We start from the raw sequence: 22,737 nt of genomic DNA, 5'->3' as shown, positions 1-22,737 counted from the left end.
CAGGATGTCACTTAGAAGGGAGACGGAGGCTGGGCGCGGTGGCTCCCGCCTGTAATCCGAGCATTTAGGGAGCCCAAGGCGGACGGATCGCTTGAGCCCAGGGGTTCGAGACTAGTCTGGGCAACAATGCGAAACCCTGTCTCTAATGAAAAATACAAAAATTAGCCGGGTGTGGCGGTGCACGCCTGTGATCCCAGCTACTCGGTGGGCTGAGGTGGGAGGATCGCTTGAGCCCGAAAGGTCGAAGCTGCAGTGAACCGAGATGGCGCCGCTGCACTCCAGCCTGGGCGATAGAGCGAGACCCCGTCTCAAAAAAATCAGAGGGCCAGGGGCGGTGGCTCACGCCTGTAATCCAGGCACTTTGGGAGGCTGAGGCGGGTGGATCACTGAGGTCAGGAGTTTGAGACCAGCCTGGCACATGGTGAAACCCTGTCTCTACTAAAAATACAAAAAAAAAAAAAAAAAAAAAAAAAAAATTAGCCGGGCGTAGTGGCAGGTGCCTGTGATCCTAGCTACTCAGGAGGCTGAGGCCGGAGAATCACTTTAACCCGGGAGGCGGGGTTTGCAGTGAGCCGAGATCGCGCCACTGCACTCCAGCCTGGGCGACAGAGCCAGGCTTCGTCTTTAAAAAAAAATCAGAGAAAAGAGACAGGGGTATCAGGAGTTGGGATGGTGCACCGAGGCGCCTCGCAGTCTCCAGGGTGCGAGGTGGTAAGCAGCGAGAAGGAGCTGGAGGTGGCGACGAGACCCGCCCACCGGTGACGTCACCGAGCGCCCCCCCACCCCCAAAGGAGCACCCGCACCTCCCGGGGGCGGAGCTCCGGCGCATCATGGCGGCTGGCCGGGGTCAGACCTCTTCCTCGGTGAGTGCTGCTCTTCGTCCGTTCCTTTTTTCTTGTTTGTCACAGATATTCTTTCTCTTCCTATTTCCTCTGCCTTGTCTCTGTGGGCTCGCTGGCTGCGTCCGGACCATGGGTGAGGGGGTTGTGAGTCGGTCCGCTCCTACCTCTTACTGGTTCTGCGAATGTTTATTCCCTTATTCACGCGGCGCCCACTGTGAGCCTTAAACTGGCCTCCGTGCACTCTCTAGGGTTTAAGTCCGGTGGGAAACCAGGAGCAGGTTAATGGGGGAACTATGGGGCTGTGGGTTCCTGGAGAAGACCCTTGACGAGGCTACAGGGGAAAAGGGCAATCATAATAAGAAAAAGCGTCTGAGACCCGAAGTGCGTGTAGAAGGCAAAAAGCGCCGAAAGGGGCCGGGCGTGGTGGCTCACGCCTATAATCCCGGCACTTTGGGAGGCCGAGGCGGGCGAATCACTTGAGGTCAGGAGTTCGAGACCCGCCTGACCAACATGGTGAAACCCCATCTCTACTAAAAATACAAAAAATAGCCGGGCGTGGTGGCGCGCACCTGTAATCCCAGCTACTCAGAAGGCTGTGGCAGGAGAATCGCTTGAGCCTGGGAGACGGAGGTTGCAGTGAGCTGAGATTGTGCCACCGCACTCCAGCCTGGGCAACAGAGCGAGACTCCGCCAAAAAAAAAAAAAAGCGCCGGAAGGGGTTTCAGGACGGAAGCAAACACATGTTCAAAGGCAGGAGGATAGAGCAGGTGTCTGAAAAACTCAAAGGTTCAATTGGATGGTGGTGGAGGGGTCAGAACTGACAGTTTTGTACCTCTTGCAGAGCAGCGACTTTAACGTGAAGGTAATTGGGCGTGGTGGCACACGCCTGTAATCCCAGCTGTAATCCCAGCTGCTGGGGAAGCTGAGGCTGGAGAATCGCTTGACCCTGGGAAGTGAAGGTTGCAGTGAGCTGAGATCGCACCACTGCACTCTAGCCTGGACGGCAGAGCCAGACTCCATCTCAAATAAATAAATAAATAAATAAATAAATAGATGTTAAGAAAATACAATCTAAAGGATTGGGTTTGGGTGTTTTTTTTTTTTGAGAGACGGAGTCTAGCGTTGTCACCAGGCTGGAGTGCAGTGACGCGATCTCGGCTCACTGCAACCTCTGCCTCCCAGGTTCAGCGATTCTCCTGCCTCAGCCTCCTGTGTAGCTGGGATTACAGGCATACAGGCACGTGCCGCCATGCCCAGCTAATTTTTTTTATTATTATTTTTTAGTCGAGACAGGGTTTCACCATGTTACCAGGATGGTCTTGATCTTCTGACCTCGTGATCTGCCTGCCTCGGCCTCCCAAAATGCTGGGATTACAGGTGTGAGCCACCGCACCCAGCCAGGACTGGGAGTTATGTAGGGAAAAGAAGGAGTTAAGGAGGACACCTAGGTTTCAGGATAGAACAACTATTTGGTTAAGGGTACTGTTTGCTAAGTTAGTGAACATAACACTAGAAGTGTTCTAGATAAGGAGAGGGTTTTGTGAAAAGTTCAGTGTTGGGCATGTGTGCCGCCTGTGGGTTGGCCATGGAGAGTCTGGCAGATGGGTAAGACTAAAGCTCAGGAATGAGATCTCAGCTAAAGTAGACATACAGGAACAATCATCATCTGGCCATGGCTGTTAAACCCATGCAGTGGTTGAGATAATTGTGGGAAAGCATATTGTGTTCTTAAACTTCAGCCTGTATTAATCTGGGTCTTCCTCCCTCTTTTTTTTTTTTTTTGAGACAAGGTCTTAACTCTGTCACCCAGGCTAGAGTGCAGTGGCACCATCACGGCTCACTGAAGCCTCGACCTCCCTGGGCTCAAGCAATCCTCCCACCTCAGCCTCCCAAGTAGCTGGGACTACTGGCTGTGCTACCACGCCCAGCTAACCCGGCTAATTTTGAATTGTTTCAGAGTTTCACCATGTTGCCCAGGCTGGTCTCAACCTTCCCAGGCTCAGGTGATCCTCTCACCTCAGCCTCCTGAGTAGCTGGGACTATAGGCACGAGCCAGCACGCCCAGTTAATTTTTCTGTTTTTTGTAGAGACGGGTCTTTGCCTTGTTGCCCAGGCTAGTGGTGAACTCCTGGGCTCAAGCGATCTACCTTGACCGGGCAAAGTGCTGGGATTACAGGCGAGAGTCACCACATCCAGTCTGCTCCATTTTTACTCAGTAGATGAAAACATGAATTTACCTTTTTAACAAAACTTAGGTAATTTCACCTTATAGCCATGAGATCACTTTGAGAGACAATAGGACAATAGTATTCAGCGCACCAAGCAAAGGATAGGCCATCCGAGAAATGGAACTACAAAAGAATACTGGGAGAGGAAGACAAAAAGCGTGAGAGTGGGAACTTTGATGATGCTGGTGAGGCAACTCTGAATGGTGATATGGTCTGGTTTCTACAACTCTGACCTTGAATGAGTGTTTGGCTGAGGTGGGCTGAAGGTCAGTGGTAGGACTGTCCGTAAGGATGCTGAAGACATCTAAAACTTGAAGCCTTGTTTTTTTTCCTTGTAACTTTTATTTTAGATTCGGGGGACATGCGCAGGTTTATTATGTAGGTAACCTCATGTCACAGGGGTTTGGTATAGAGATTATTTCGTCACCCCTATACTAAGCATAGTACTTGATGGGTGTTTTTTCCGATCTCTCTCTTCCCACCCTCAAGTAGGCCCTGGTGTCTGTTATTTCCCTCTTTGTGTTCATGTGTTCTTGTTATTTAGCTCTCACTTATAAGTGGGAACAAACATGCAGTATTTGGTTTTGTGTTCTTGGGTTAGTTTGCTAAGGATGATGGTCTCCAACTGCGTCCATGTTGTAGCAGAGGACATGATCTCATTCTTTTTTATGGCTGCATAGTGTTCCATGGTGTATATGTACCACATTTTCTTTATCCAGTCTACTGTTGATGGGCATTTAGGTTAAGACTGGCTTTTCTACCTCTTTTCAAGCTCCTTAAGATTAGAAGAATGTGAAGAGCAGGGCCAGGCGCGGTGGCTCACGTGTGTAATCCTAGCACTTTGGGAGGCCAAGGCAGGCGGATCACTTGAGTTCAGGAGTTCGAAACCAGCCTGGCCAACATGGTGAAACTTCGTCTCTACTAAAAATATAAAAAATTAGCTGGGCATGGTGGTGGATGCCTGTAATCCCAGCCACTTGGGAGGCTGAGAGAGGAGAATCACTTGAACCCGGGAGGCGGCGGTTGCAGTGAGCCAAGATCGCACCACAGCACTCCAGTCTGGGCGACAGAGCACGACTCCATCTCAAAAAAAAAAAAACAATGTGAAAGATTGACCAGGATGTTAGTATATGAGCCTTGGAGGACCAGGGAAGGAGCTGTAATGGCTTAGAAGTAGCATTAAGGGAGAAGGATAAAGGACCTACTGTCAAGTGTGTTAAGCTGCCTGGCACTGGGAGGAGGCCAAACTGGTCCTTTTTCCTAAAGTTATCTACATATAATGGCAACTATGTGTCCAGAATCTGTGTCAGGTGTACAAAGATAGTCCGTATCCTCCTCAGGAAGCCCACACCTTTGCTGAAAAGACAACAGGAAACAAATCAAGTGAGGTTGTATCTTGCTTATATTTAGCTTGTGGGAAATGCATACATTTGAATTAAAAAAAGATTAAAAATTATATACTCTGCCTATGTCCTTTTTATGTAGTGTCCACTATTAGGCACTTATACATAGTAAGGCACTGTGTCCTATTCATTTTTGGTTTTGGTTTTTTGAGACAGTGTCTCACTCTGTCACCCAGGCCAGAGTGCAGCGGCGCCATCCGGGTTCACTGAAGTTTCAACCGCTCCAGGCTCTGGTGATCCTCACACCTCAGCCTCCCGAGTAGCTGGAACCACAGGCGTGTGCCACCACACCTGGCTTTGTGTATTTTTGTAGAGATATGATTTCGCCATGTTGTCCAGGCTGTTCTTGAACTCCTGGACTCGAGCAATCCACCTGCCTTGGCCTCCCAACGTGCTGGGATTACAAGCAGGAGCCACTGCACCTAGCCTGTCTTCTTTATGAACAATTTAAAGGATTGTTCAACAATGCTTTTGTCCATTCTCGCTTTTCAACGTACTGACTTTAGAACCAGATTCCATGTAAGATGGGATGAGTACAAGTTTGTTAGAGAAAGGGACAAGACCAAAACTGGATGGCCAGCTGTCTATGACATGGCTGGACTAAGACTTTTAAGGTTTCTTCAAGTTCTAAACTCCTTTACTTTTGATCTTCATTTCATGTGCCCTCTGGATGTACTTTTCTTTTTTTTTTTTTTTGAGACAGAGTTTCGCTCTTGTTGCCCAGGCTGGAGTGCAATGGCTCAATCTTGGCTCACCACAACCTCTGCCTCCCGGGTTCAAGCAGTTCTCCTGTCTCAGCCTCTCAAGTAGCTGGGATTACAGGTGTGCACCACCACCCCCGGCTAATTTTGTGTTTTTAGTAGAGACAGGGTTTCACCATGTTGGTCAGTCTGGTCTTGAACTCCCAACCTCAGGTGATCTGCCTGCCTCAGCCTCCCAAAGTGCTGGGATTACAGGCGTGAGCCACTGCACCCGACCTGGATATTTTTTCCTAGTCTTTTATTCTTCCCAAGTTTCCTTGGCGGGCCGGATAGTCAAGATGATTTAACTAAATTCACTTTCCTCAGGAACAAGCCTGGCTTGAGGATGCCCAGGTCTTCATCCAAAAGACCCTGTGTCCAGCTGTCAAGCAGCCTAATGTCCAGTTGACTCCATTGGTAATTGATTGTGTGAAGACTGTCTGGTTGTCCCAGGGAAGGAATCAAGGTTCTACACTGCCCCTCAGCTATAGGTAAGGAGAGGTGGCGGTTGTGGGGGCTGGGCAGGGGCGGGTACTGAATTCATGATTGAAAAGTAAGGTTCTGTAGTTAGAAAAAGGGCAAGTGAGAGAGTGAGCAGAGGACAAGGTAGTCTAAACATACCCCTTCTGCAGAGCTTTTCTGTTCTAACACTATCAAGCTTTCCTTTTCCTGAAGTTCTCCCGAATTGGCTTAAGATCAAAGAAAAGGAGAAGAAGAGGGGAAGAGAGAAGGAAAATTTGGAAAAAGAGCTCTCGTAGTGTGGAAAGAGGCTAGTGTTATCTTTTTTTTTTTTTTTTTTTTTGAGGCGGAGTCTTGCTCTCACTCCAGTCTCACTCCAGGCTGGAGTGCATTGGTCGGAACTCAGCTCACTGCAAGCTCCGCCTCCCGGGTTCCCGCCATTCTCCTGCCTCAGCCTCCTGAGTAGCTGGGACTACAGGCGTCCGCCACCTTGCCCGGCTAATTTTTTTTTTTTTTTTTTTTTGTATTTTTTAGTAGAGACGGGGTTTCACCGTGTTAGCCAGGATGGTCTCGATCTCCTGACCTCGTGATCCTCCCGTCTCGGCCTCCCAAAGTGCTGGGATTACAGGCTTGAGCCACCGCGCCCGGCCGGCTAGTGTTATCTTTATTTTGTGTATGAGGAAACAAAGATACAGAGAGCTGTTTGACATTACCAAGTGCAGACCATTGTGTTTAAGATGTGAGTTTTAGGGCTTCCGAGGGGGTGTGTGTGTGTGTGTGTGTGTGTGTGTGTATGTATGTGTATATATATATGTATATATGTGTATATATGTGTGTGTATATGTATATATACACATTTTTTTTCTACACTACCATTTCCAAAAGTGTTTTAGGCAATGTTAGTAAAGCACAATAAAAGGGGTTCATAGCTAAGTAAGTGTGAGGGAAATTGAATATGATAAAACTTCGCTGGGAGAGTCATAGGGTTTATTAACGTATTAGAGGCTATGACAAGTCCTGCAAAAGAAGCCTATTTATCGCCTCATAGAAGTAATCACTATCGGCCAGGCACAGTGGCTCACACCTGTAATCCCAACACTTTGGGAGGCCGAGTCGGGTGAATCACCTGAGGTCAGCAGTTCGAGACCAGCCTGGCCAACATGGTGGAACACCTCTACTAAAAAAAAATACAAAAATTAGCCGGGCGTGGTGGTGGTCGCCTGTAAAATCCCCAGCTACGCGGGAGGCTGAGGCAGGAGAATCGCTTGAACCCAGGAGGCAGAGGTTGCAGTGAGCCGAGATCACACCATTGCACTGCAGCTGGGCAACAAGAGCGAAACTCTATATAAAAAAAAAAAGTAATCACTATCTTGTAGATGAGATATATTATTCCAATAAATATTTTCATATTTTTACTACACATGCATCTATGCTTAAGCAATATAATGTAGAGTTTTGCACACATGTAGACCTTAAATAAATGGTACCATACCCTATTTAAATACCCTCTGCAATTTGTTTTTCTTTTTGTTTTTTTTGAGACAGTCTCGCTCTGTCCCCCAGGCTCTAGTGCAGTGGTGCAAACATGGCTTACAGCCTTTACCTCCTGGGCTCAAGCAGTTTTCCTGCCTCAGCCTCCCACATAACTAGGACCACAGGTGTATGCCACACTGGTCTTGAACCCCTAGGCTCAAGCAGTCCTCCTACCGTGGCCTCCCAGGGTATTATAGGCATGAGCCACTGTGCCTGGCCTGCTTTTTTTTTTCTTTTTTTTTTTTTTAAGACGGAGTCTCATTCTGTTTCCCAGGCTGGAGTGCAGTGGCACGATCTCAGCCCACTGCAACCTCTGCCTCCTGGGTTCCAGTGATTATCCTGCCTCTTGAGTAGCTGGAACTATGCGCCACCACACCAGCTAATTTTTGTTTGTTTCTTTTTTTTTTTTTTTTTTTTTTTTTTTTGAGACGGAGTCTTGCTCTGCCACCCAGGCTGGAGTGCAGTGGCCGGATCTCAGCTCACTGCAAGCTCCGCCTCCCGGGTTTACGCCATTCTCCTGCCTCAGCCTCCCGAGTAGCTGGGACTACAGGCGCCTGCCTCGTCGCCCGGCTAATTTTTTGTATTTTTAAGTAGAGACAGGGTTTCACCGTATTAGCCAGGATGGTCTCGATCTCCTGACCTTGTGATCCTCCCGTCTCGGCCTCCCAAAGTGCTGGGATTACAGGCTTGAGCCACCGCGCCCGGCCTCTTTTTTTTTTTTTTTTTCACTTTTCCAGTGAGTTTTTATTAGCAGGTAAGTCATGATTTAGGATCCCGGGGTGGGGGTCACTGGGTACTAGGTCCCCCTTCACCATCCTGGTAGAAGGACGGAGAACAGAGGAGAGGGAGGTACAGCCAGTTCAGATCTTTCCGGGAAACGTGCCTTCAGCCTGTTGGTCATCCCAGTCTATGACCCAGGATGTGGGGCAGAGGAACTGGTACACACACTGGTACCATTCACACACAGAGATGTCGCCTCCTTTAGCCATCATTGCCTTCTGACAGCGGTGGAAGTCCAGGTAGTTCTGCCAGCAGTTCCTGGTCTGGTTCTGGTTGGGGAAGCGGCTGTCAAAAGGGGCAGTCTTGTAGTTCTTGATTTTGGTCTCAATGTCTTCTTCTGCCATGGAGCTGAATCCTAAAGGCAGCCCAGATGCAACTTAATTTTTGTATTTTTTAGTAGAGACAGGGTTTCACCACATTGACCATGCTGGTCTCGAATTCCTGACCTCAGGTGATCCGCCATCTTGGTCTTCCAGAGTGCTGGGATTATAGGTGTGAACCATTGCACCGAGCCACTACTTGCTTTTTGTGCTTAACATTATACTTCTTTTTTTGTTTGTGGTTGGTTGTTTTTTGTTTTTTGAGACGGAGTCTCACCCTGTCACCCAGGCTGGAGTGCAATGGCATCATCTCAGCTCACCACAAGTTCTACCTCCCAGGTTCAAGTGATTCTTCTGTCTCAGCCTTCCAAGATGCTGGGATTACAGATGCCTGCTATCACACCTGGCTAATTTTTGTATTTTTGCAGAGATGGGGTTTCGCCATGTTGGCCAGGCTGGTTTCGAACTACTGACCTCAGGTGATCTGCCCACCTCAGCCTCCCAAAGTGCTGGGATTACAGGCATGAGCCACTGTGCCCGGCCAATAGTGTATATGCATATCTTGAGCCTGTATTTACCTTGGTTAAAAATTATTTTTATTTATTTTTGCCTATTTGGTAGGTATTAAATGATATTTTTGTTTTGTTAATTCCAAAGTAATTTTTTTTTTTTTGAGACGGAGTTTCGCTCTTGCCCAGGCTGGAGTACAGTGGCCCAGGCTGGAGTACAGTGTCGCAATCTCTGCTCACTGCAACCTCTGCCTCCCGGATTCAACCAGTTCTCCTGCCCCAGCCTGCCAAGTAGCTGGGATTACAGGCGCTTGCCAGCATGCCTGGCTAATTTTGTATTTTTGGTAGAGACGGGGTTTCACCATGTTGGCCAGGCTGGTCTCAAACTCCTAACCTCAGGTGATCCTCCCTCCTCGGCCTCCCAGAGTGCTGGGATTACAGGCATGAGCCACTGTGCTTGGCCTAATTCCAAAGTAATTTCTGAGGGTACTTGTACACGGGTTATTTTTTTTCCTTTTTATCATTTTATTTCACTGGACTGTTTTTCCTTTCTTTTCATATAATTCTTGTCCACGTCCATAACACTTAAGATTACTTTTTTTGGCTGGGTGCAGTGGCTCACACCTGTAATCCTAGCGCTTTGGGAGACTGAGACGGGTGGATCACGAGGTCAGGAGTTCGAGACCAGCCTGGCCAGCATGGTGAAACCTCGTCTACTAAAAATACAAAAAAATAGCCAGGCATGGTGGTGGGCGCCTATAATCCCAGCTTCTTGGGATGCTGAGGCAGGAGAATTGCTTGAACCCAGGAGACGGAGTTGCAGTGAGCCGAGATCATGCCACTACACTCCAGCCTGGGCGACACAGCGGGACTGTGTCTCAAAAAAAAAAAAGGAGATAGTTCTCTCTGGTTGCCTTTTCTTGGGCCTTCAGATAAGTAGGAAAACACAGAGAAAGAACATGGACTTTTGAATGAGACACGCCTGACTTTGCCACCCATGCCTCTGTGTACTGAGCCTCTGACTTTCCCCATTGATGATGTTTACAGAGTTTTGGGGAGAAGGAAATTCAATATTGAGCCTGACCAGACTCAGTATATTATAGTGTGCATGGCAGGGGCCAACATGTGTTAGTTTCTGTCTTTGCCGTGTGTCTTCTCCAAAGCCATTAGGGAAAGAGACCAGATGCAGAAGGGGAGTGGTCTTCTAGAACAGCATTCTCTCTCTCTCATTTTTTTTTTTTTTTTTTTTTGAGACGGAATCTTACTCTGTCGCCCAGGCTGGAGTGCAGTGGAGCCATCTCCGCTCACTGCAAGCTCCACCGTCTTCCGGGTTCATGCCATTCTCCTGCCTCAGCCTCCCTGGAAGCTGGGACTACAGGCGCCCGCCACCACACCCAGCTAATTTTTTTGTATTTTTAGTAGAGACGGGGTTTCACCGGTTTGCCAGGATGATCTCGATCTCCTGACCCCATGATCTGCCCGCCTCGGCCTCCCAAAGTGCTGGGATTACAGGCATGAGCCACCGCGCCTGGCCCATTCTCTCTCTTTAATACTCATTTGTGCATAATGTTCTTGAGTCCAACAGGGAGGATTAATTGTGATGTTTTATAACTTGATCCTTTTCATTTCCACTGAAAAAAAGTCATGGGGGCCAGGCACGGTGGCTCATGCCTGTAATCCCAGCACTTTGGGAGGCTGAGGCAGATGGATCACCTGAGGTCAGGAGTTCGAGACCAGCCTGGCCAACATGGTGAAACCCCATCTGGAGAGAGTTCAAGATTTTGGTCTTGATTTCCCTCCAGCCTGGGCGAAAGGGTGAGACTCTGTCTCAAAAAAAAAAAAAAAAAAAAAAAAAATCGGGAATACAAGCAAGTGAGAATAATGGTATTACAGAAAGGTGAATTTATCACAACTTGATAATTTAACTATTATTTGTATCACATCCAACACCCACGTCTCAGCCTCAGCTTCCCCCCTAGTCTCTAGGACTGTGCTATTCTAGACTAGAAAGGAACTTGGCTGGCGTCATTGTAGTTGGACCCTTAGATGCCTAAGTGGTCCCATTAAGTTCTCTCTGGAGCTAAGAGCTGAGATGCTTTCAAGAGAATTGCCTTTGATGGCCGGGCGCGGTGGCTCAAGCCTGTAATCCCAGCACTTTGGGAGGCCGAGACGGGCGGATCACGAGGTCAGGAGATCAAGACCATCCTGGCTGACACGGTGAAACCTCGTCTCTACTAAAAAAATACAAAAACTAGCCGGGCGAGGTGGTGGGCGCCTGTAGTCCCAGCTACTCGGGAGGCTGAGGCAGGAGAATGGCGTAAATCTGGGAGGCGGAGCTTGCAGTGAGCTGAGATCCGGCCACTGCACTCCAGCCCGGGTGACAGAGCGAGACTCCGCCTCAAAAAAAAAAAAAAAAAAAAAAGAGAATTGCCTCTGTTATTTACAAAGTGTTCTCCCCACACATTCATTTATCAGGCTGCTCATGCATTCCTATTTCATTTATCTGGGTCCTCTCCCTGGCACCATCTTGTTGAAGATACTGTTCAGCACAGAATTGGACTCAGATCCCATCCTTATTTTCTTTTTCCTTTTTTTTTTGAGACAGAGTCTCACTCTGTTGCCCAAGCTGGAGTGCAATGGCGTGATCTCGGCTCACTGCAACCTCCATCTCCTGGGTTCAAGCAATTCTCCTGCCTCAGCATCCCAAGAAGCTGGAGTTACAGGTGCCCACCACCATGCCCAGCTAATTTTTTGTATTTTTAGTAGAGATGGGGTTTCACTATGTTGGCCAGGCTGGTCTCAAACTCCTGACCTCAGGTGAACCGCCTCGGCCTCTCCAAGTGCTAGAATTACAGGTGCAAGCCACTGCGCCCGCCCGCATCCTTATTTTCTTAGGCCTTTAGCCCCAGGTTTTACCCCTTTAATCAAACTCACCTCTTAGTCCATGTTCCCCTGCAACCTTTCCTTGGGCTCTTGAGGGTTTGTCAGGGTTGAGGTTTACCTACTAGGCTTGGACCTGTGTTTGCAGGACCTCTGTTCCCTTCACTTTACAGCTTCGTCTCAGTACAGGACCTCAAGACTCACCAGCATCTCCCATGCTGTAGCCATCTGTCCTGGAGCAGTACTGCATACCAGGCCTGGGCCCAAGAGGCTGGACCAAATGGAAACCCCCTGCCCCGAGAGCAGCTGTTGCTTTTAGGGACACTAACAGACCTACGGGGGGACTTGGAACAAGAGTGCAGGAATGGAAGCCTCTATGTGAGAGATAACACTGGCGTCCTGAGCTGTGAGGTGAGTGGAAGGTGGAGGTCAGATGCCTCAGATCCTGACAAGAATGGTGTCCAAGGATCAAGACAATTAAGTCTCTGAGGAAACAGACGGGGAGGTGGGTGGATAGGGTGCTAAGGTCCTGATTAACCCTTGCTCTTGGTCTTTTTTAGCTCATCGACCTGGACCTTTCTTGGTTGGGCCATCTTTTTCTGTTCCCCCATTGGAGTTACCTCCCTCCTGCCAGGTGGAATTCCTCAGGGGAGGGGCACTTGGAGCTGTGGGATGCCCCTGTGCCAGTGTTTCCTTTGACCGTCAGTCCTGGCCCGCTCACTCCTATCCCTGTCCTCTACCCAGAAAGTGCTTCCCGCCTGCTCAGGCTCAGGTAATTTCCCCCTCTAGGCATGGCGGGGGCACTGTGAAATTGGAGGCTGATGGTGGGTCAGTGGAGGGAGAGAAAGAAGGGCATTGACAGTAATATAGATGGAATGTTCCAAATCAAGGGAATGATGGCCTTTGAATGTTAAGAAGGTAAAGAGAAGGGTTTTTCAAGGGATCTGTGCCTTATCTAATGGGGGCAAGAGAATTTTGAAGGTTTTTAGCATACCTAGCTTTGGGCTGTGGACATTTTGTATCACTACCAGGTTATTCTTTACTGTGGAAGGGACAGCATTTATAGGGAAAAAGAAGAGAAATAAAGATGACTGCTTCTTTTTTTTTTTTTCTTTTTGAGACGGAGTTTCACTCTTGCTGCCCAGGCTGGAGTTCAATGGCGTGATCTCAGCTCACTGCAACCTCTGCCTTCCAGGTTCAAGTGATTCTCTTCCCTCAGCCTCCTGAGTAGCTGGGATTACAGGGCTTTTTCTTCCTTCTTAGAAACAAGCTCAGAGGTGTGCAGCGAAACCTGGCTGGGAATCTGGTTCGATTGAGTGCTCTGGTGAAAAGTAAGCAGAAAGCTTACTTCATCCTGTCTCTTGGTAGATCAGACCCAGCTGACACCCACGTGTCTGTCATCGTGCAGGTGAGGATTGGGGTCATTTCAGCCATGGAAGTGGGGGAGGGTGTTAGAACTTTCAATAGGAAAGATAACATCATAGGAGAAGCCATGTAGGAAAGGAGGACAGTTGGGGAAAGCTGTTTTCTGGAATAGCGCTGTTGGAAGAAGATTCCAGGAAATGTTTGTGCATGGAGGAAATAGACTTTCCGCTTTGCAATTCACTTAAGCACACAGCTTTTAGATTGTATGTGACCTTTTAAAAAACTGCCACACTCACTTGTGGAAGATGACCAAAGAAATCATTCATCTTAATACCTTTGAGACATTGAATACAGGCATTAAAAAAAACAACAACTTGGTACTTACTGTTGACTCTTTTTGCATCACCTGGTACAATTTTATTTTCATAATTTCAGCTTTTAGACTCAGGTGTATGTGCTTGTTTATTAGCTGGGGATATTTTGTGATTCTGAGGTTTGGGGTATGATCGATCCTTTTACCCAGGTACTGAGCATAGTACCCAAGGTAGAAATTGTAAATCATTAATTTTTATTCTAATTGTTGTTTTATGACATATAAGTATCTGAATAATGTTTCTTTTCCTTTTTATAAAAAATTTAAAAATACGTGTATTTTGTAGAAATAGGGTCTCGGTATGTTGGAGAAGAACAGTTTATCATACTTCCCTTGATATCAGTCCCAATACCGGATACATATCTACTCAATACATATGGATTACATGAATGAATGTTGTTTGTGTGTTATGGGGTAGGATAGGGCACACTTTTCTCAATGGAATATTTATGTATTTTGAAGGAAGTTTTAGGGATGGTTTGTATGTTGGGGAAGTGGTTCGGAAATATTTGGCATCTCCTGTGAGAGAGGAGAGACGCTAAGATTTAATTGGCAGACATAAGGAAGATAGAAAAGTGAGGAGAGACTCACAGTGGGCAGGTCTCTGAGTTCAAATCGTGAGGGAAAGGGACTCTGTCAGAGCGGCAGTGTTGGGGTCTCTTGGGCCACATTGCCTGTCTCTGCACAAGCCAGGTCCCTGCCCAGCTGGTGTGGCACAGAGCCCTTCGGCCTGGTACAACCTATGTGCTGACAGAACTGCGAGTGTCCAAGATCCGTGGTCAGCGCCACCATGTTTGGATGACCAGTCAGTCGTCCCGTTTGTTGCTGCTGAAACCAGAACATGTGCAGGAGCTGGAACTGGAGCTGGAAGGACCCCTCTTAGAGGCTGATCCCAAGCCACTCCCCATGCCCAGCGTTTCCGAGGACGAGAACAATCCAAAAGGTCTTGTCCGGTATTCTAGACTCCTATCCTATTCGGTGAGCACGGAGAGATCCTAGAGCTTGAGGGGCCGGAAATGTGGGTCTTCAAAGAGGAAGAAAATAGCGGTCAACGGGACCTCGGCCTGTTTGCAGGGAGCAGTCACTGGCGTGTTGAATGAGCCAGCTGGCCTCTATGAGCTGGATGGGCAGCTGGGACTCTGCCTTGCCTACCAGCAGTTCCGTGGCCTCAGGCGGGTGATGCGACCAGGAGTGTGTCTGCAGGTATGTGAGATCAGGGCTGATAATGAAGAGACCTCTGCAGCTTCTCTTACCTTCACGGGCTCCTTTTCTGCAGCAGGGTGGTTATATAGAAATACAGAAATAAAAAGTGTGTGTTGGGGGTTACTTTTGTTAAGGATAACTTGGACAGAAGTTTACATCAAAAAGGAGTAGAGTCTTGGGCACTGTGAGGGAGTTGTGGCCAGAGCATCTCCTTTAGCGAAGGGCCTTTCACCTGGAGGAGGAGATGGCTGAAGCACAGGTCTGGGGCCGGGATGATCCCAGGCGACCTGGTGAGAAGCCTCAGCCATGTCTGTTCATCCTGGAGCCACCCAGCCCACAGCAAGACTGAGTGGAGCTCATGGGAGATGAAGGCTGACCGCAATGGGAGTGGGTTGTAATGGAAAGCAAGGCCAGCCCACGTGGGAGAAATTGTTTTCCTTCTTCCTGGAACCCAGGCAGTGGCAAAGTGCAGTGAACTTTGCCTGGGTTCATTGAGTTGGGGGCTTCATCTCTGCTTTTTCATTTTCTCTGCTTTCCCCCAGCTCCAGGATGTTCACCTGCTCCAGTCAGTGGGTGGGGGCACAAGAAGGCCAGTGCTCGCCCCCTGCCTCCGTGGCGCTGTTCTGCTTCAAAGCTTCTCTCGTCAGAAGCCTGGGACTCACTCATCCCGTCAAGCCTACGGGGCCTCCCTGTATGAGCAGTTGGTGTGGGAATGTCAGTTAGGACTTCCCCTCTACCTGTGGGCTACCAAGGCCCTGGAGGAGCTGGCCTGCAAGTGAGGAGGCTGAGGGCCCAGGGCGGGGAGGCAGTGGGAGTAGCACACTTCCTTGGCAAGGAGAGCAGGATTCTTGAAGAGACAGGCTCTTCAGGGGAAGTGACTGCGCTGCTTTTCCTGGCCAAGGCTGTGTCCCCATGTGCTGAGACACCACCAGTTCCTGCAGCATTCCTCTCCTGGGAGCCCCGGCCTGGGACTGCAACTCCTGGCTCCTACCCTGGATCTTCTAGCTCCGCCAGGCAGCCCTGTTCGGAATCCACACAGTGAGATCCTTGAAGAGCCACATCACTGTCCCCTCCAGAAAGTATGAGGATGTGGGGGAAGGATGGTGGCAGAACACTGGAGGACACCTGGGGCCCATGGGACACACTCCCGATTTCTCTTCCCTCCTTGACAGTACACTCGGCTGCAGACTCCCTCCTCCTTCCCCACTCTGGCCACCCTGAAAGAGGAAGGACAGTGTAAGGCCTGGGCCTCCTTTGACCCTAAGGCCCTTCTGCCCCTCCCGGAGGCCTCCCACCTGTCCAGCTGCCAACTCAATCGCCGCCTGGCTTGGTCCTGGCTCTGTGTGCTGCCCTCTGCCTTCCACCCAGCCCAGGTAAGGGGGACCCTTGGAGGACTCAGGGGACTTCCTTTTTTTTTTTTTTTAGAGACGGAGTCTTGCTCTGTCGTGCAGGCTGGAGTGCAGTGGCCGGATCTCAGCTCACTGCAAGCTCCGCCTCCCGGGTTTACCCATTCTCCTGCCTCAGCCTCCCGAGTAACTGGGACGACAGGCGCCCGCCACCTCACCCAGCTAGTTTTTTCTGTATTTTTTTAGTAGAGACGGGGTTTCACCATGTTAGCCAGGATGGTCTCAATCTCCTGACCTCGTGATCCGCCCATCTCGGCCTCCCAAAGTGCTGGGATTACAGGCTTGAGCCACCTCACCCGGCCACTTCCTTTTTTTGTCATCCTTATTGCCACGACCCTAGTCTCGGTTACTATCATTTTTTTGTCATTTTGACTACACTAGCCTTCTAAGCAGACCACTTCATCTGTTGTTGGCCCCTCCAGTTCATTCTCTCTGCAGCAACTAGAAAGGAGGGATATGCCAGGCACAGTGGCTCATGGCTGTAATCCCAACACTTTGGGAGGCTAAGGCATGAGGATCACTGGAGCCCGGGAGTTTGAGACCAGCCTGGGTAGAGACGTTGTTGCCACAAAAATTTTGTTGTAATTAGGTGTGGTGACACGCGCCTATGGTCCCAGCTACTCAGGAGGCTGAGGTAAGACCGCTTGAGCCTGAGAGATCAAGGATATAGTGAGCCAAGATCACACCACTGCACTCTAACCTGGGCAATAGAGCAAGACTCAGGGAAAAAAAAAAAGGAAGTTAAAAAAAGTGAAACTTGTATTACAGAACTCTCTTGTTTAAATCCTTTTTTTCGAGACAGGATCTTGCTCTGTAGCCCAGGCTAGAGTGCATTGGCACGATCATGGCTCATTGCAGCCTCGACCTCCCAGGTTCAAGTGATCCTCCCACTTCAGCCTCCCAAGTAGCTGAGACTACGGGCGTTCACCACCATCCCTGGCTAATTTTCTTTTTTTGTGTTTTTGGAACAGAGTCTTGCTCTGTCACCCAGGCTAGAGCGCAGTGGCTCTATCTTGGCTCACTGCAACCTTGCCTCCTGGGCTCAAGCAGTCCTCCCACCTCAGCCTCCCGAGTAGCTGGGACTATGGGCATCCATCACCACGTCCAGCTAATTTTTGTGTTTTTGTAGAGATGGGATTTTGCCATGTTTCCCAGGCTGGTCTTGAATTCTTGGACTTGAGTGATCTGCCTGCCTCAGCCTCCCAGAGTGCTGGGATTACAGGCATGAGCCACTGTACCCAGCCTGGGTTAATTTTTACGTTTTTTGATTTTTAGAGATGGGGTCTCTCTATGTTGTCAGGCTGATTTCCTCCTCCTGAGCTCAAATGATCCTTCTGCCTTGGCCTCCCAAAATGCTAGGATTACAGGCGTGAGCCACTGCACCCAGCTTAAATTCTTTGCATGCCTCTCCCAGTGCATATAAAATAAAATCAAACGTCTCATTGTGTCCTATGAGATCCCGCATGGCTTCTTACCTGTAACCTCTATTTGTACCCTTTCTCTTCTACAAAATGTGCGAATGCATGTGTGTTTTTTTTGTCTGTCTTCCTCACTTGAATGTAAATTCTTTGGAATCAGAGACATGCCTTTTTTGTTCACTTTGTAGCTTTACCATGTAATACAGCATCTGGCAAATAGTAGATGCTCAGTATTTGCTGAATAAACATTTGGTAACTCAACCTTCATCTTCTTGCAGGTTTTACTTGGGGTTCTGGTAGCTTCATCTCATAAAGGTTGTCTGCAACTTCGGGACCAAAGTGGCTCCTTGCCCTGCCTGCTCCTGGCCAAGCACTCTCAACCCCTCAGTGACCCACGGCTGATAGGTTTGGAGTTCAGATGTGGAAAGAAGATGGTGGTGGGGTGGTGGTTCTCACAGCCAGGGGATCCTGGGAGGAAAAGTCTGCTGGGATTTACTAGAGATGCTGAAGTGACATATGTCAATCAACAACTTCTGGGAGACGGGTATGGCAGGCTGAGAGCAGGAGCAAGAAGACCCCTAGCCAGAATTTCCAGCACGCATTTCTCCACCATAGCTCCTAACATGCACTCCAGGATTACAACTGTGTCTCCTACATTCTTAGTTTGGAGAGAAGGTGTCACCCCTCTAAGGTGGGGGTCAGGTGTGGGCTTTCATGTCATGTTAGGGCAGCAGCTCTGGCCTGGGATGGGGAGTGAGACTGGTAGGATGGTCTGCCTTGCAACCCACCCCACAGGTCTCCTTTCTTGTCAAGATAGAAAACTTTCTTCCTCTAGGCTGCCTGGTGAGGGCAGAGAGGTTTCAGTTGATCATAGAGAGGGACGTGAGAAGCAGCTTCCCTTCCTGGAAGGAGCTGAGCATGCCAGGCTTCATCCAGAAGCAGCAGGCCAGGTTGGCTGCTTGGGGTCATGGTTGTCCTGAGTCTGGGGGGGAAGGAAGGGCCTGGTGAAAGGAGTGGGACTCTGGGGACCAAAATACCCAATGCCTGCATCACTTAAGAAATCTATTCCTTGTCTCTCCCAACAGAGTCTATGTCCAGTTCTTTCTGGCTGATGCCCTGATCCTGCCTGTGCCCAGACCCTCCCTTCATTCAGCAACACCCTCAATACCTCAGACAGATCCCACCGGCCTGGAGGGACCCCACCTAGGACAGAGCCGACTCTTCCTGCTCTGCCACAAGGAGGCCCTCATGAAGCGGAATTTTTGTGTCTCTCCAGGAGCAAGTCCAGAGGTGCCCAAGCCCACCCTCAGTTTCTGTGTGTTGGGGAGCTGGCTTGGGGGCACCCAGAGGAAGGAGGGGACTGGATGGGGGCTGCCCCAGCCCCAAGGAAATGACGACAAGGATCAGAAGGTAAACTGGGACTCCAGGGACCCAGGACCTGACCTGTGCCCTGAGTCTCTGGCTGGGACCCCAGCACTTTGCTCTCCATCCTCACAGGTTCACCTCATTTTCTTTGGCGCTTCAGTCCGCTGGTTTGAGTTCTTGCACCCGGGGCAAGTGTACCGACTCGTAGCTCCTGGCCCCCCTGTGAGTGCCCTACTTCATCATTCCTTTCCCCAGAAAGCTTTTTTGGGGTTGGGGTCTAAAGAGGGCATGCCAGTGCCTGGTCACTCTAGGCCTTCTGGAAGAAGGCTGGACTTAGATATACCAGAAAGCCTGTGTGTGTTGACACACTTCCTTCTCCATGTTCCAGAAAGAACAAAATTGGGTCAGAATATTTTGTGAACCTCCCACTGGACTAGCACACACTCACAGACAGTCATCTTCCCATTTCTGTGCAGACACCAATGTTGTTTGAGAAGGATGGTTCATCCTGCATATCTCTGCGTCCTCTGGAGTTGGCTGGCTGTGCATCCTGCCTCACTGTCCAGGACAACTGGACTCTGGAGCTTGAAAGCTCCCAGGACATCCAAGATGTGCTGGATGCAAACAAGGCATTGCCTGAATCCTCACTGACCGACCTGCTCAGTGACAAGTAAATGTCCACCAAGCCCCTCTGGTTAATTTGGCCACTTTTTCTTCTCACAAGCTAGCTGGGTTTGGTGAAGACTTCATTTTCTTTTGCAGTAGGTATTTCTTTTGTTATTTTTTTTTAGGACAGAGTCTTGCTCTGTTACCTAGGCCAGAGTGCAATGGCCTGATCTCAGCTCACTGAAACCTCTACTTCCCCTGTTCAAAGGATTCTCCCACTTCAGCCTCCCAAGTAGCTGGGATTATAGGGGTGCATGCCACCACGCCCAGCTAATTTTTTTGTTTTTTTAGTAGAGACAGGGTTTCGCCATGTTGGCCAGGCTGGTCTCGAGCTCCCACCTCAGTCTCCCAAGTGCTGGGATTTAGGGGTGTGAGTCACCTTATGCGGGTTTCGAATGATCTGCCACAACCCTCTTTTTCCCGTGTTTCTCTTAGTGTGCAGTGTGGCGGGGCTCAGGGTTTTTCAGGACTTTATATATGAAATTCTAGCAGATACTTTAGTTCCATTTTCTGCCTTGGATCTGACTGTCTCCACGCTGTGCTTTCTTATGCCTCCATTCACAGTGTATTCCCCGACCTTCCAGTTTCACAGATTCCTTGGTGTCTTTCTCCGCTGAGATTGTGTCACGGACACTGTGTGAACCCCTTGTGGCCTCTCTCTGGATGAAGCTGGGTAATGAACCTTCCTTTGTGGGGAAAGTATGAAATAGAGTGATGGGCCTTTGTGGACTTCACAGATCCTACTAACACCCACCTTCCTTCTGTAGGGAACACAGGGGCCATGAGAAGGTGTGTGAAGCTAACCGTCGCTCTTGAGACTGCTGACTGTGCATTTCCCCCTCACCTGGATGTATATATTGAAGACCCCCACTTGCCTCCCTCACTAGGACTCCTTCCAGGAGCCCGGGTCCACTTTAGCCAGCTGGAGAAAAGGGTTTCCAGGTGAAGATGTGTAGTGTCACCTGCCTCCTCTTGCTACTGATGTAGCTCTCTGGAATGTCCATCCCTGCTTAACTTTGCTTCAGCGACCCCTTCTCTTTCATACAGCTTTCCATATATCAGTCTGCCATTTGTGCCCAGTACCCTCATGAGGTATTGCAGTCTGGTCCTCCTCCTAGTCTTTCCCCTAGCTTTGGTAGGGCCATAGCCAGGGTATGTCCCTCAGGGGGAGTGGCCAATCTGTGGTGCTTGATCTCTGAGTCCCAGCTTCTACTTCAATTTGCCTTGTCTTCCTGTTCACTCACTGTTCCTCTTCCACTTGCAGATCTCACAATGTTTATTGTTGTTTCCGGTCATCCACTTATGTGCAGGTCCTGAGTTTTCCCCCTGAGACCACCATCAGGTCAGTGCCCAGACCCCAACCCCTAAACTTCCTGGCTTCACATCTGCATCTCCCACATGTCCTGGTTCTGAAGATTTTGCCATCACTACAGTCTTCTCCAATCCCAACAAAATGTGTTGAGTTAGAGGAGCTCCTCTACCCCAAATAAAAAATGCTCTGTGCCTATCATTGTACCCAGAATCATTTAGTGTTCTAGGCTTTTGAGGGCTTTTCAGTCTAACATGCAAATGTTTCTTGGCTAACATCATGGTGTTCAAACCTGACAAATAACCAATGACTATCAGAGATCAGGAATTAAAATGGGGGCAGGGGATGGGGCTTCTAGGAGCACATGGAACCCACTGCTGTCCCCATCGTGATGCCCTGTATGTCCTTCTAGACCCACCTTGCTTTCAGAACCCCTTTGCCTGTTCTGTTTCTTGACCCCTGTGTCTGTGTCTCTGTATTTATTTAGCGTTCCCCTGCCCTACATCTACCTGGCTGAACTTCTGCAGGGTGGTCAGTCCCCATTCCAGGCCACTACCTCTTGCCATATTGTCTCCGTCTTCAGCCTTCAGCTCTTCTGGGTGTGTGCTTATTGTACCAGCATCTGCCCCCAGGTAAGGGAGGGAAGGAACAGGCTGAACTGGGTATGGAGTGCCAGAGGGATGTGATGGGACCAAGAGGACTTTTCCAACCACTGTGTTCATCTCAGGGAAAGTGCAGTCGCCTGGGCCCCACGTGCCCTACACAGACATCTGTAAGCCAGGCCACCATCAGGTGAGAGCACAAGGCAGGCACCCATTGTGCCATTTTCTTACTAGACCACTTTGTCTATCTGCAATTTCTACATTAGCATAATTCCTGGCTCATGAGAATTGCTGAATATTTTTTGAACGAATGAATGAGGGTAAGCTCCTAAATCTTTGAGCCAAAGACTGCAAACAGCGGGGAGGGAGGTATGTTGGGTCCGGGGTGTTGGCAAACTGGGTTGCTGTAGGCGTTTGTATTTCGTCCTGCTCCCCATAGGCTCCTGGTGGAGGACGGGACTGCCGAAGCTGTGGTGACCTGTAGGAATCACCATGTAGCAGCAGCACTAGGGCTGTGTCCTAGAGAGTGGGCCTCCCTCCTGGAGTTCGTCCGAGTGCCGGGCCGAGTGGGCTTGCAGTTTGCAGGGCCTGGAGCCCAACTTGAGGTGTGATGTGGCTGGGAGGGAGGGACTCAGTATACCCAGATTCCTGGGCTTTTGGCAGAGGATTTAGGAGCTAGTTAACCTTGACCTTCTTTTTCTAGTCCTCAGCCAGGGTGGACGAGCCTATGACCATGTTCCTCTGGACACTTTGTACTAGCCCCTCTGTCCTCCGTCCTATTGTGCTTTCTTTTGAGCTGGAAAGGAAACCGTCTAAGATTGTCCCATTAGGTAAGGTTGGAGATGAGGGGATCATGGTGATACCGGGATCATGGTGATACAGATAGATGGGTCCCTGGGAGGAAGAGGGATGAGAGACTGATGGGGAATTTCTGGAGTTAGGGAGGAGAATGGTGGGTAGGAACTAAAAGCCACATGCCTGAGATGTGTGTTTTTCTTCTCTTCCCACCTCAGAACCTCCTCGGCTACAGCGATTCCAGTGTGGAGAGCTCCCTTTCCTGACTCATGTGAACCCCAGGCTCCGATTGTCCTGCCTTTCCATCCGAGAGTCAGAGCACTCCAGCTCCCTGGGGGTCCTTGGTTCCTCCTGTTAACTGAACTGCAAGGATGGCCTGAGAGTCCTTCCTTGCTAAAACCCTGAAGGCCTAGGTCCTGGCTCCTCCCCCTACTTGCTCTGTGATTGAATCAAGGACTCCAGATTCACAAACCGCTATGCCACTATAATTTCCCTTTGGTGTTCTGATGCCAGCCTGCCTTGGCGAAACTGTGGAAACAAG

At 49.4% G+C, this 22,737-nt stretch overlaps 1 protein-coding gene and 1 pseudogene across 4 annotated transcripts in view; one reads left to right on the top strand and one right to left on the bottom strand.

Moving 5' to 3' along the window:
- The first annotated feature begins 783 nt into the window (after positions 1–783).
- CTC1 (CST telomere replication complex component 1) overlaps positions 784–22,737 on the top strand; it is a 24,121-nt gene continuing 2,167 nt past the window's right edge. The window contains exons 1-23 of one of the 3 annotated variants that reach the window (XM_010362428.2): positions 784–863; positions 5,541–5,704; positions 11,868–12,105; positions 12,255–12,466; positions 12,958–13,102; positions 14,126–14,410; positions 14,507–14,635; positions 15,178–15,410; positions 15,537–15,714; positions 15,808–16,008; positions 17,738–17,864; positions 18,295–18,409; positions 18,545–18,869; positions 18,957–19,046; positions 19,301–19,494; positions 20,075–20,163; positions 20,258–20,432; positions 20,755–20,832; positions 21,287–21,431; positions 21,527–21,591; positions 21,841–22,006; positions 22,105–22,231; positions 22,415–22,737. The exon at positions 22,415–22,737 is cut by the window's right edge and continues 2,167 nt beyond it. In XM_010362428.2, coding sequence (XP_010360730.2) covers positions 831–863; positions 5,541–5,704; positions 11,868–12,105; positions 12,255–12,466; positions 12,958–13,102; positions 14,126–14,410; positions 14,507–14,635; positions 15,178–15,410; positions 15,537–15,714; positions 15,808–16,008; positions 17,738–17,864; positions 18,295–18,409; positions 18,545–18,869; positions 18,957–19,046; positions 19,301–19,494; positions 20,075–20,163; positions 20,258–20,432; positions 20,755–20,832; positions 21,287–21,431; positions 21,527–21,591; positions 21,841–22,006; positions 22,105–22,231; positions 22,415–22,554 — 3,654 coding nt within the window. In that variant the 5' untranslated portion in view covers positions 784–830 and the 3' untranslated portion in view covers positions 22,555–22,737. Of the gene's footprint in view, positions 864–5,540; positions 5,705–11,867; positions 12,106–12,254; positions 12,467–12,957; positions 13,103–14,125; positions 14,411–14,506; positions 14,636–15,177; positions 15,411–15,536; positions 15,715–15,807; positions 16,009–17,737; positions 17,865–18,294; positions 18,410–18,544; positions 18,870–18,956; positions 19,047–19,300; positions 19,495–20,074; positions 20,164–20,257; positions 20,433–20,754; positions 20,833–21,286; positions 21,432–21,526; positions 21,592–21,840; positions 22,007–22,104; positions 22,232–22,414 lie in introns of those variants that run through there. The other 2 variants (XR_004054961.1, XM_010362429.2) reach the window with 2 other exon arrangements.
- On the bottom strand, positions 7,915–8,358 carry LOC104661686 (annotated as a pseudogene). Its single transcript, XR_004054962.1, has one exon. The product of XR_004054962.1 is annotated as a cytochrome c oxidase subunit 6B1 pseudogene (transcript).

The sequence above is a fragment of the Rhinopithecus roxellana genome, chromosome 19 (genome assembly GCF_007565055.1).
Source record: "Rhinopithecus roxellana isolate Shanxi Qingling chromosome 19, ASM756505v1, whole genome shotgun sequence".
In the NCBI taxonomy this organism is placed as follows: Eukaryota; Metazoa; Chordata; class Mammalia; order Primates; family Cercopithecidae; genus Rhinopithecus; species Rhinopithecus roxellana.
The sequence above is the reverse complement of the archived record's forward strand: the minus strand, read 5'-3'. Positions and strand labels throughout refer to the sequence as shown.